The sequence below is a fragment of the Musa acuminata genome, unplaced genomic scaffold, assembly GCF_036884655.1.
Source record: "Musa acuminata AAA Group cultivar baxijiao unplaced genomic scaffold, Cavendish_Baxijiao_AAA HiC_scaffold_1038, whole genome shotgun sequence".
Taxonomy (NCBI): Eukaryota; Viridiplantae; Streptophyta; class Magnoliopsida; order Zingiberales; family Musaceae; genus Musa; species Musa acuminata.
Window position 1 is genome coordinate 431210 of NW_027021252.1, and position 11638 is coordinate 442847.

General features: G+C 41.6%; 1 protein-coding gene across 1 annotated transcript; it reads right to left on the reverse strand.

The window, feature by feature from the left end:
- Positions 1-3029: 3029 nt before the first annotated feature.
- On the reverse strand, positions 3030-8680 carry LOC135665719 (putative cytochrome c biosynthesis ccmC-like mitochondrial protein). The gene has a single exon (XM_065177379.1). The coding sequence runs from the start codon at positions 3798-3800 to the stop codon at positions 3045-3047; it is 756 nt and encodes a 251-aa protein (XP_065033451.1). The 5' UTR covers positions 3801-8680; the 3' UTR covers positions 3030-3044.
- Positions 8681-11638: the final 2958 nt, after the last annotated feature.

Below are 11638 nucleotides of genomic sequence, written 5' to 3' on the forward strand. Positions count from 1 at the left end.
AAGCCGAAGCTCATCTCTGGAAGTTGAAGAATGAATACCAAACCCGGAGCGCTTAAGGCTAAAGTCAGAGTTACGCTTGTAAGCAGCAATGACAGTTTGGTTTCTTCCAATCTGGTTTGGATGCTCGGGCAGTAAACTTGTATTGTTGTCTGTTCTGCAAGTCGATAATCTCTTGGGGTTGCTCCTACTCTTGGGGTCGGTTCAGAAATCCAGTGGGGTTCTTGGCACAAGTCAGAGGTCAGCAGTTAGAGCCAAGCAAATAGTAGATAAAGAGTAAGTAAGTAAGGAAAGTATGCTCCCGAGAGCCCGAGAGTAAGCAGTGAGTCTTTTCTTTACCAACCATATATTCTATACCAAGTGAAAGAAGTGTGCTCGATAAGAGAGATATTCTAATGAATAACTTGAAGCTGTAATTGATTCTGAAAGTAATGAATCAGCGGGCCCACTAAACGGTGTTAAGGCTTAAGGAAGTTCTTGCGCACTAACCACGGTGTTAAGGCTTACATAGTTCCCTTGATTGTTGAATCGTATAGCAAGTCCGGGTATCCTGCAAGCTACGTTCGAGTTTCATCGTTAAGATCATATCTGCCATTACATAACATAATACGATAGGTGAACGAAAGATTCCATTAATTCATCTTTGACTTCCGCTTAAGGGTAAGTTCCAATTGATTTATGCCTCAGCGCTCCACTCGAAATTAAGAATCAAGATCTGAAAGTTGTTCGAGTGTTGTCTACGAGTTCAGGTTACTTCTTTACCGCTACATGGGCTACGTTGAACATAGGTGAAACTTGGAGAAATAGGGTAGGGGTTCCTGAAGCGCGTCACATATTCTTTCATTACTTATTGTAAATATCAGACTTACTTATTGTGTCAGTGAATCGAACTAAAAGGGAAGAGAACAACTCGGAACTAAGAAATGCACTAAAAAGCTGGAATCCAACTACCGCCCCTCTCTCTAATGGACAAATCCAGCCTATACATCAACACTTGCGTTCTTTATTGCAGTGTTTGGTTCTTTTACTTACTTGTGGTGATTCTCCCTCATTCTTTGATGACTTATTTGTATTCTGATTTATTAACTTTGGGCTACTACTTTTAAGATCAGTATGGACTTTACTGTTTCTAAGCCCGCTCACCCATATTATGAGAATTAGGCTTATACTATTAGATATTAGAATCCAGTAGTGCACTGCGGATCCTTTAACTGTCGGCTGAGAGGCTTACTTTCCTCTCTTTGATTGTTCACTACTATGATATAAGACCAAAACCACTGCCAACAGACAAGTAGCTACTTTGAACCCTTAGACTCCTGACTTAGGGAAGCAACCTCGGAACTGGCTACACCCCTACTCCATTATAGAATTGATCCACCGATAACAATAATGGAACTATCAACTAGGAAATCTGCTGTTGCTTGCGAGAACTCAATCCAAACCCCGGAACTAAACGACTTATTCTTGTACTTAGCTACATAACTTAGGCTCTCACTACTTACTTCAAAGCTAACTCTCCCTTCTATCGGCCTGCCCCTCTTAACTAGAAGTCTGCGACTACTGGATTTGAAACTAACATTACTGCCCAAAAGCCTTACTATCATAAATAGAACCTCGCAGCCCAAGCTCTATTCTATGCCCCAGCAGACCAAGCCCCTTATTTCTCATATATAGGAATAAGCCTTATTCTTTAGGGCAGTAACCCAGCCTTCTCTTCTACTCTCCTTAGTTAGAGTCCACCGTACTGTCTTAAAGCCTTGTTTGTTAGTTAGAAAGTATGCCTCTCCCCTATCGAATTATTACACTCCCCTCTCCTAGGCTGCCTTTACTGGCTATCATTCTGACTAGTCGGATCTCAAATATAGGGACTGCCCTGTTCACTCCTTTCTTTTAGCCTTGCTTTCCTGGCCATAGGTCTTACTACCTCATTCTCGCACTGCTTCTATATAAGATGAAACAAACAGTAGTTAGTTATTATGGAGTCCGGCTTTCATGGCGGCAGGGAGTTCTTTAGCAAAGGCAAAGATAGAAGACAAGCCAATTACCTTTACTAGACAATACTGGCAACTGCTCTTTCTACTTAGGATTCTTTTTCTTCCCCAAGTCCTGCATTCATGGCGGTAGGAGTGAAAAGCGAAAGGGCCGCTCTAATGTTTTAGACTTTGACGCTTAGCCCACACAGTATATGTTGAGATCTTTTGCTGGTCTGGTCTGATATATCTTCTGTTTCTTTAGTCATTGTGTAAGATCTATCTCGACGGTAAGGGTAAGTAAGGGTAGCAAGGAGGACCACTGGGGCAAGGAATTCTCCCGGCTTACAACAAAAACGAAGATGAGAAAGCCACTCCACTTGCTTGCCTAGAAGGCCAGTTCCCTCTGCTGGATCCCTAACTCTGGGGTCGGCATTTGACATCACCTGTGGCCGTAGCCTGACTCTGTGCTTTCTTTTATTGATCGAGCTTATACCGGCCGTCCTGAACTCGATCTTTTCTGAAGCTTGCTTGTTCCCTTACTTGCTGTTGTTGCTGTTACTGACTATTTGTATCTTTCTTTGTACTGACTACTCTACTCTTTTGGTACGAGTTCCTTTGCTTGTTCTCTACCACTTGCGTTGCTTGTTTGCTTTAATACCTCTTATGGTAACACAGTTCTAGAAGAGAGATGATTTCCCTGCGCCCAGCCCAGGACGATAGACTTCAGAGCAATAGGCACATCAACAAATAACGGAGATAGAGTCGCTTTGCTTCACAGCTTACATTAGCCGATACGAAAACAGGCAATACGTTAACGCTTCAGAATGGATTGAATCTTTAAGAGTCATGGATTTCTCATTTGATGAGTTAACCCTATGTTAAACGACGATGAAATGTATCCTGCTTTACTGCTTTACGTATAAGGGATGGACGTACTTACTTCCTGGAAATGTATCCTGCTTTACTGCTTTACGTATAAGGGATGGACGTACTTATTTCTTTCAGAGGCGGCGCATCCAGTAGGAATCGAACCTACGAATTAGCCCATTTCTCCTTGTTGGGCGCTTTTACCATTCAGAGCCATGGATGCAACAGCGAGTGAACTAGGTTTTTGTTAGTTTGTATTACTTCTCGAGCTTCTATTGATTCTGTTAAAGGGGATTCGGGAAAAGATGGAATAGGAAGACGTGTTTCCAGAACGAATAGTATACGGGTGGAGAAGGGGAAGTTAGCAAAGTTAGACAAGATTGGAATGGGCATAGGAGCATGTATTGATGTACCAGATAGGCTAATGCTCCCAGGTTGATGCAATGTATTCCACCAGTTTACAGGAGACTTGATTATTGGTATATCGATCGGTCCAGCACGGATTGAAATAGGAGCCGGTTCGACAGGAAGCTTTTGAAAACGCAGTGCACCCAGGTAAATAAGGAACAAGATGAATACAGAAGTGAAACGAGCATCCCATACCCGAAAGGTGCCCCACATAGGCCTTCCCCGAAACCCCCCAGTAACTAAGGTCAAAAAAGTGTAAAAAGCACCAATTTCAGTACCGATTCCGGAAGAGCGAAGAAAAAAGGGATGTTTTGTTAATAGAAATAAGGAACTGTTTATAGCCGTAGCGATATAAGTCACTATACTCATCCGAGCCACAGGAACATGTACATACAGAATACGAGAATTTCCACCTTGTTGAAGATCTGGTGGTGCTACCCGAAGACTTAAATGAATAGCCATCGCAGTTAAGAACAAGCGAGATCCAATGAGAATTTGCGCGTAGCTTTTTGTCTTTGCCATAAAAAAAGAAGGTTGTAATAACGAAACTGACATGTGATCATTTAGTCCTTGCCTTGCTAGTGGAACAAGAAAGACTGACTATCCATAATAAGCAATCAAAGGATTTCGTTTCGCATGCTTTCCATAGCATAGCATAATCCACTGGAATTCTCCTAAAGGGTTTACAAAGCGGAGATATTCCAAATGTAGAGTAGAGTTTCCGCAGAGATATTCCAAATTACGGGCTGTTGTCAGACTCACTCGCTCATCAGTCAGAACACTCTTTCTTACTAGATAAGAACTTGGAGTTGTGGCGCCTACATTACTGGTTGCTGGCTTACCAATACACCCCAGTAAGAAAACCCCGCATATGGAGGAGTTAGTACAAGAATGAGTAAAGTAACCAAAAGAATGGAAAATGTGTAACAGGGCAGGGCTGAGTTTAGTCTATCACGGAGATAATAGAAATCGACGGCATAATTCCTAAGAAACCGTAATCCTTATGATCAATATGCCCTAGAATTGGATTTAGATCCAAAGAGCTGAGTAATAAGTTGATCGCGAACATTTGAGTCAATAGACTTATTTCCTCCCTGTCCTAGCGGCGGAGCGGGAGTTCCTCATCGAGCACGCGTCTCGTCAAAGAACGGCATCATCAGGTGGGGCATTTACAACAAGTACAGATGCTCATCAAGCGTCTTTCGAAAAAGAGCATGAATTGCGCTCTGATCAGGAGATACCGATTCCAGAACTAGAGTCATCATTTATACTCGTCTTGAGACAGAGCCTGCTCGAGGTTATTTTGGATTGAAGCCCAATAGGCCCTCCACTCCTTATCCAGAATGAAAATGGTATTCTCATTTTCGAGTGTAATCACTCTTTTTGTTGCGATGACTCCAAGCTCTTATTTAAGTAATTGCGCGTGCGAAGGCTTTCAGCACCTTGGATTTGCGATAGACAGCCTCCCTATAGAGTACAGTACCTTAATGTCGAATAACTTATTAAGGAGGACATCCCATCTCCACCACTACACGAAGAGCACTCGCTCTGTAGCATTTAGATTGAACAATTCCCTTAGGTAGAACCACTGGCGGTTGTAGACTAGCAGCGTAACCTGTCGACCCTAAATTTGATGCACTGGAAGAAGAAGTCGAAATAGCATCTAATAAAGAAAGGGAAGATTCACTCCCAAATCGCCATTCATGGCACACCTGAAACACTACATTATAGTAACATCGCGTGCTCCTCTTTCCAATCCATTGAATGTTAGCCCATAAGTCACAGTACTATGAATCTATCTAAAAGCGGGCAAGGGTTCGTTTTCATTCTTTCTCCAATTATTGTACTAAAAGAAGGAGATTGGGATCATCCTGTGGTTACTAGATTCTGATGGGATCAAGTCTCGAATCAATTTCAGAGAGTAAGGTGTGAGGTTACAGAATTCTATAAAATGTAATTAGAAGTAAGGCAAGGACTAAGTAAGGCAAGGTGTCAACTATCATCTCAAAGAGGGCGAGTAACGTCTCGATGTCGACTCGAGCAGCTGTTCTTATTCCATTCCATTTTCCATTCCATTCTATTTGTGTACATTATAAGTTAAGTAAGGTGTGAATTGACTTTCTTCAGAGTTAGTCAAGAAGAATACAAAGATTTATTGAGATTATTATTAGATCCCTTTTTTTTATGAATGGTTTTTCTTGAAATCAAATTAATACTGACTTTGACAAATGTAAGAAACTGTTCCTGTAGGTTGAGCGCCCTTTTCAAGGAAATATAGAATATTGGGAACGTTTGAATCCGTTTTCTTCTTTATCGGATCATCAAAACCCACTTTTCAAAGATCTCCCCCTTATCCTCGGGATCGAACATCAATTGAAACCATTCCATAGATGGCTCATTGGTATAGATGTAAAGAAACAATGCTCCCCCAGAAACTGGTATAGATGTAAAGAATCAATCCTCCCCCATAAACTATAGGAGGCCTTTCTCCTCATACGGCTCGAATCATTCTCGCCCCCCGAGAGGTATTGTTGAGTTAGGTGACTTTTCTTTCTTATATCTAAATGAATGAATGCGAGTTCTATTCTTTCTTATATTCTTTTATTCCCTAGTTCCTCTGAGCTTACATTGGAGTCAAAGACATAAGTCCTCCTGTGGCCCGGCATAAATAGAGGCTCGGGTGATTTCCTGCTGAAAACATATACGAAGACAGGATTTAGAGTTTAATACCGAGTGGAATCCCTATTGGTAGACAATAAGTCTTTACTTGATGTTAAGGTTAGAGATGGGTTTGGTGCTTTACCAGAGGCAGTGGAGGCAGTATCAGATGTTGTGCTAAAGAATCAAAGAACAGGAACAGGGCCCAGTCACTCTTCACTCTACCTGCTTGTTGACTTGGCTGTTGACTACGATAGAGGAGCGGGAGAAGGATGAGCCTAATTTAGGTATCAAACTGTAGTAGTGACTCGGCGGGGTGTGAGCTAGCTTCATAAGAGTTGACTTTCCTTCTGGTCAAGTTGAATCATAAATGGAATCCTATATAAAGAGAAATCCTCAATAGGGATAATAGAAAATACATATATACCCAGCACAACAGGAATAATAATGAATAAATATATACCAAGCAATGTTGCTGTTCAGGCATCAATGAAACAAACAGTTCGGGGAGAGATCTAGCGCAGTAAGTAGAAATATAGACGCAGTAAGTAGAAATATAGACTTAGAATAAATAGAGGGAGTATAAGCTCCTGCTCGAGTGAGCAAAGTAGGGATGCTACCCTAGGTGGTAGAGTAAGTTACAGTAGATTAGCCTCATTCAGGTAGCAGAGATGAGCTAGCAGGGTGAAATTCATTGTATCCATAGGTATTGTTGCGCGTAGGAGCGTTGCCCGGGAATTGGTGAACGAGGATCTTTTCCCTCTGATAACTTCTTAAGTCAACCACCCTGAAACAAGAAACTCAGAGTGGAATTGCCTAGAAATTGCTTTACCCCCGGCTCATCTAACTCAATTGGTTTTATCATCTAACTATCTAACTCGCCAATACACTACTAAACAAGCAACGACACAGGGCCAATGCTGATACTATACTAAAGCCTTGATCAGATCATATCTTTGCGAACTAATGCTATTAGGCTTAGGCCTCAATTCAATCTACTTGGAAGCATAAGAACCTATGATCTTGCTCCTGTTCCTGGTAGTCCAGTGACTTATTAGTATATAGCCGGGAGCCTTAGTATCTCATTTCTATCCCTCTACTCTGGTAACAAATCATGGCAAAGGGGCATTTGGACTTGTTGGGGCTTGTAAACCCTAGAGTGAAAAAAAGAGCTGTTTCGATAAGTAGGTCCCATGTAAGTAGTTGAATCTAATCAAATGTGCCAAAAAGCGGAGGGTGTAGCAAGATAGGTACTCGGATAAGGTATAATAAACATATTACCAATTCTCTGCATCTAGTATTTCATTACTTAGCATCTAGGCCTTAGCAACATAATCAAATCAATATCACTTAAGTATTCTCTTTAGAAAGGAGAAAAGATGAAACAGCCGCACAACCTCATAGGCCTACGAAACTTGAGAACTGTAACTGGGGCAGCACCTTAACCCAACTTTCTCACTGGACCTTAAACTGTTGATTCTCTTTCTTCGACCTCTCCTTCCGCATTTCACTTAAGGGCTGCTTCCCGAGACTTAACCTTACTTGAGATCTGTTTCTACCTTAATTCTTATCCATATACCTCTGGAAACTGGCAACAATTCTGCATTTCCACTCCCGAGCTTCCCTTATTCATTGGAACAAGACTTGTTGAACGGGCTAACTCCTAATCAGTACTCCTGGTTGAACGGGCTCTGCTCTAACTGCTTCCTTTGGCACTGGTGATTCTCTTTAGAAACTGACTTATACTTACTTGCCTAGTAGCTACTTATATTACTTGTTGCTATAGAGCGGTTCAAAGATCTGACTTTGTTTCAATTGAAAGAGCCATAGAGGGTGAAATGTTTTATAAGATTCAAGAGTATATGCCCCACTAATAGAATTTCGAAATAAGATATATAAGATATATGTATTAGATCTGCCAGGCGAGTAGGAGCGGGATCGGGGTTGTTGGCGATGAGAATGAATCAGTGCTTTGACTATAATTGAAGTTGACCATGGCTTTCCCCTATGGCAAATTCTTATGTTCCTGCCTCGGATCCGCCAAGCTACTTAGACAGAGTGGCTAAAGGGTTAGTGGCTAAAGAGAGAGTTTGATCCGCTGGACTGGATCAAGGTCATCTGCAGGATCAAGAAAGAAAAAAGATGCTTGCTGTGCGAGTTAAGTAAACAAGAGAAGAATCCGTTCTGGGTTAATCCTGAGTTTCATCAGTTATCCTTTACTTTTTGAAAAAAGATAGAATGAATTTGATATTGATAGGGTTTTCTTCCTTGGACCTCGAACTGGCAAAGTAATTGAGTGAAAGGCTTTACCGAGGTTACTTAGAAGCCTGTTTTCCCTGCCCTGCCCTCTTGCCAAGTGAAGTGGGTGGTGGTGCTCTTAAATAACCTAGTGATAAAGATAAGATGTAAACCTTGAGGGGGGCTAAGCAAGAAGAGGAGTGCTGGGCGTGGACATGACCCGCATACAATTGACCATTAAAGTGAATACGCTCGTGAGAGATCAATTGGTGCTGATCCAACACCTTAGAAGCAACCACATAGATCTTAAGATTATCGGAAACTTTGATATAACCAGAATCACCCTGCAAAAGAGAATTAGCCAAAAGATGGGCAGCATTTTGATGATCTGCGGGGCTTTTATAAGAATGTAATCTGACTTTATTATATCAAATCTTCAGGATAAAGTTCGGAAGGAAAGAGGTTGATCTTCGCCTTGAAAACATCCACTTTTCATTCAACTAGGAGGTTGGTTCAGAGCACAGGGACAGGGTTGGCTATCTCTTGCTCGACTTTGGGTTGACTATCTCTTGCTCGACTTTGGGTTGACTATCTCTTGCTCGACTTTCTTTCTTTAGAAATAATAATAATCAAAAGACAGATGAAACTACTCTACTATTTGTTGGGGCTGTAAACCTGGACTCGTTTGCATCAGACAAGCCAACTACGTAAGGCCAAGCCGGCAAGCTACTTATAATGGCCGCCAAGTAACTACTAACGACCAAGCAACTACTAGACAAGACACTACTAACGACCAAGCCGATCGCCAAGACACTACTACAAAGGCAACGAAAGTCAAGAGCTCAATTAATATATGTTAATGGGGCTATAAACAAGTCCAGTATTCAGGGCGGCAGCGAGTTAAAACGGTAGGAGTTGAGCTAAACGGCAGCGAGCTGAAAAGCGGTAGGAGTTGAGTTAAGCGGCAGTGTTGTTTTACTAGGGCCAAGCAACTAATAGACAAGTGTTCATGGTGTCAGGAGCAGTTTACCGGTAGCAGACTTTAGCCCGAGATACCTGGCACACCGGAAGGTATAAAACAGAGGAGCAGAATGCTGTTACAGGAAGGTAGAAAACGGAATTGAGTTAGATGAGACGGAGTTCAAAGAGACAGAGTTCAGAGTTAGAGGAGAGGTAGATTCGTATCGGAGCGGAGCCAGCAGCTAGTTTAGATGAGCCAGAGTCTGCGTATTGGTATTCAATAGGTGTAGGTCAAGAAGCCCCTCTCCTCGTTATGTGTTTCATTCGTGACCTTGTCTTTTAGTTGCCTTAGATTTTAGTTAAAGCATTGTAAGCACTACTTTGATTCTCTTTCTCTGGGCGCTGGATCCTATTCTAAGTGTCAGTAAATAAACTCAATAAGCAAATAACATCAATCAAAGAGTCAACAAAAGAAAGGCAGACTAACAGGTGAACTGGGGAATGGAGGGCTTTAGTTTCATAACTATCTAGGTGGGTTGGCGATAGGGAGGTCAATTCTGCACTTCCAAAATGAGTTAGTTCAATTAAGAACTTCAATACCAGAAGATAGGCCCTTATAGTCAGTTTACCCCGAGTTGAATCCTTATTTGTTGGGACTTGAAGGAAGACCTGATTGAGAGCTGCTTGGCGCCTTTGTTACTGTTGCTCCACTACTTATATTGTAGCGGACTACTTATTAGATTAGGTCCTCGTAGACTACTTACAGAGCTTATTTCGTAGACTACTTACAGAGCTTATTAGGTCTAAACCCTAACTCTTCTTGATTGAAATGAAGAAAATCATATTTATTGAGAATGACCCGCCTCCGCCTCCGCAAGTGCAACATCTGTTTCTTAATACTGATATCGCTGAAGATCTTGTATCTAATCAGGCATCTCATCTTTTATCTCTTAGAACTCGCAAGTCCAATTCTTATACTACATTGGTTAGGTTAAGAGCTGAGGGGTAGTTACTCTCTCTTTAGGAGCTGTCTAAGACCGAAGAGCAATCCATGTTATTACCAAGTCAGACAAGCGTATACTAGAATGCGGGCCAAGTAGAAAAAGTAAGGGTGAATACTGATACTGAGAATGACTATACCTCTGGCAACTATTAACTGAATGAAACTGATGGAATTCTTGATGGCAACTATTCACTGAATGAGGAACTATTAACTGAATTCGGTATACCTCTCCTCTAATGCGCTAGATCTATCCCACCTAGTAGTTACGGAATGACCTAGTGTCTTCTTAAAGCAGAATTCCCCTCATTAGTCTAAGGCTAGAGGTGGAAACAAAGATGAACCTCATCAGTATAAGAATCAAACTATCAACTAGGAATTGTACTCTGTAGTCAAAGAACAAATCCCGAGCATAGGCCTTCCGCTCCCCGATCTACATCTGTATTGTGTCCTCTTGAGTTGAAGCCTGCAACTACTTTATCTCCTTCTGAAACTCCTGTCTTCCATTCCTATGTGTGGGGTTCAGTCCGCTACTCGTTAGCCTCGCCCCGCAACTCCTTTATCTCATTCTTAGATACTGACACCATAAGACTTGTTGGGGTAGTATTTGTAAGAGGCTCGCACATCTAGTAATAGACTCATATTTGTAGTGGAATGAGTTAAAGCATCAAGTAGAAGACCTAAGCTGACAAACGGAAGAACTAAACCCTGTAGTAAGAGCCTGAATACCTCCTCGAACATTGCATACTTATTGCCTTGCCTTGTAGTCTTCCACTCATTGATTTAGTGCTTCCGCTCCTTACCCCAAATCTTGATACCTAACGATATAAGTCTCACTTTCCTTACTCCTACTTTCTGGTTTTTAGTATTCCTTTCCTTGCTTTTAGTCTTACAACCTATAACTTCATTCTGACTATCTTTGCTTTTAGTCTTAGATGGCTAAGCTAGGCTTAGAGTTGTTGTAAGTAGTAGTCAGGATTGCACTAATAAGTCAAAAACTATGCCTCGAAATACAGAATGAAGGGGGGAAGGGCGTAGGTTGGAGTCTAGGTGAGAGTTGAAGTAGCACTCATTAGTATAAGAATGAAGAAGCTCCCCCGCCTGCCAGCGCTCTAAAGTAGTAAATACAGAATTCAACAAAGTCGTAAAAGAGTGCGTAGTGAAAAGAACGGATCAGAACAGGACTCAGTAGTATCGGAATGACTAGCAAGTGGGTAAGTAGGTAAGTTCGAATTAAAGAAAGAAGTCGGAATGAAACTCTAAAGTAGGCGCACGGGCAAGTCAGAATGAACTTAGTGGAAAGTGGTGGGATCATATATTAGAAGAGTTTAAGCCCATCTACTTCCTGACTTATAGTAAGCTAAGCTAGCAGATCAGAGATGCGAACCCTTAGTGCCAGCTCTTGTCACAGCCACCATCCAATATCCTTCTTTCTTTCTCTCCTTGAAACAACTATATCTTCTCTTCTCTCCTTTCTTATGGTTTCTCTTCTCTCCTTTCTTGAAACAACTATATCTTCTTTCCTTTCTACTAGTTT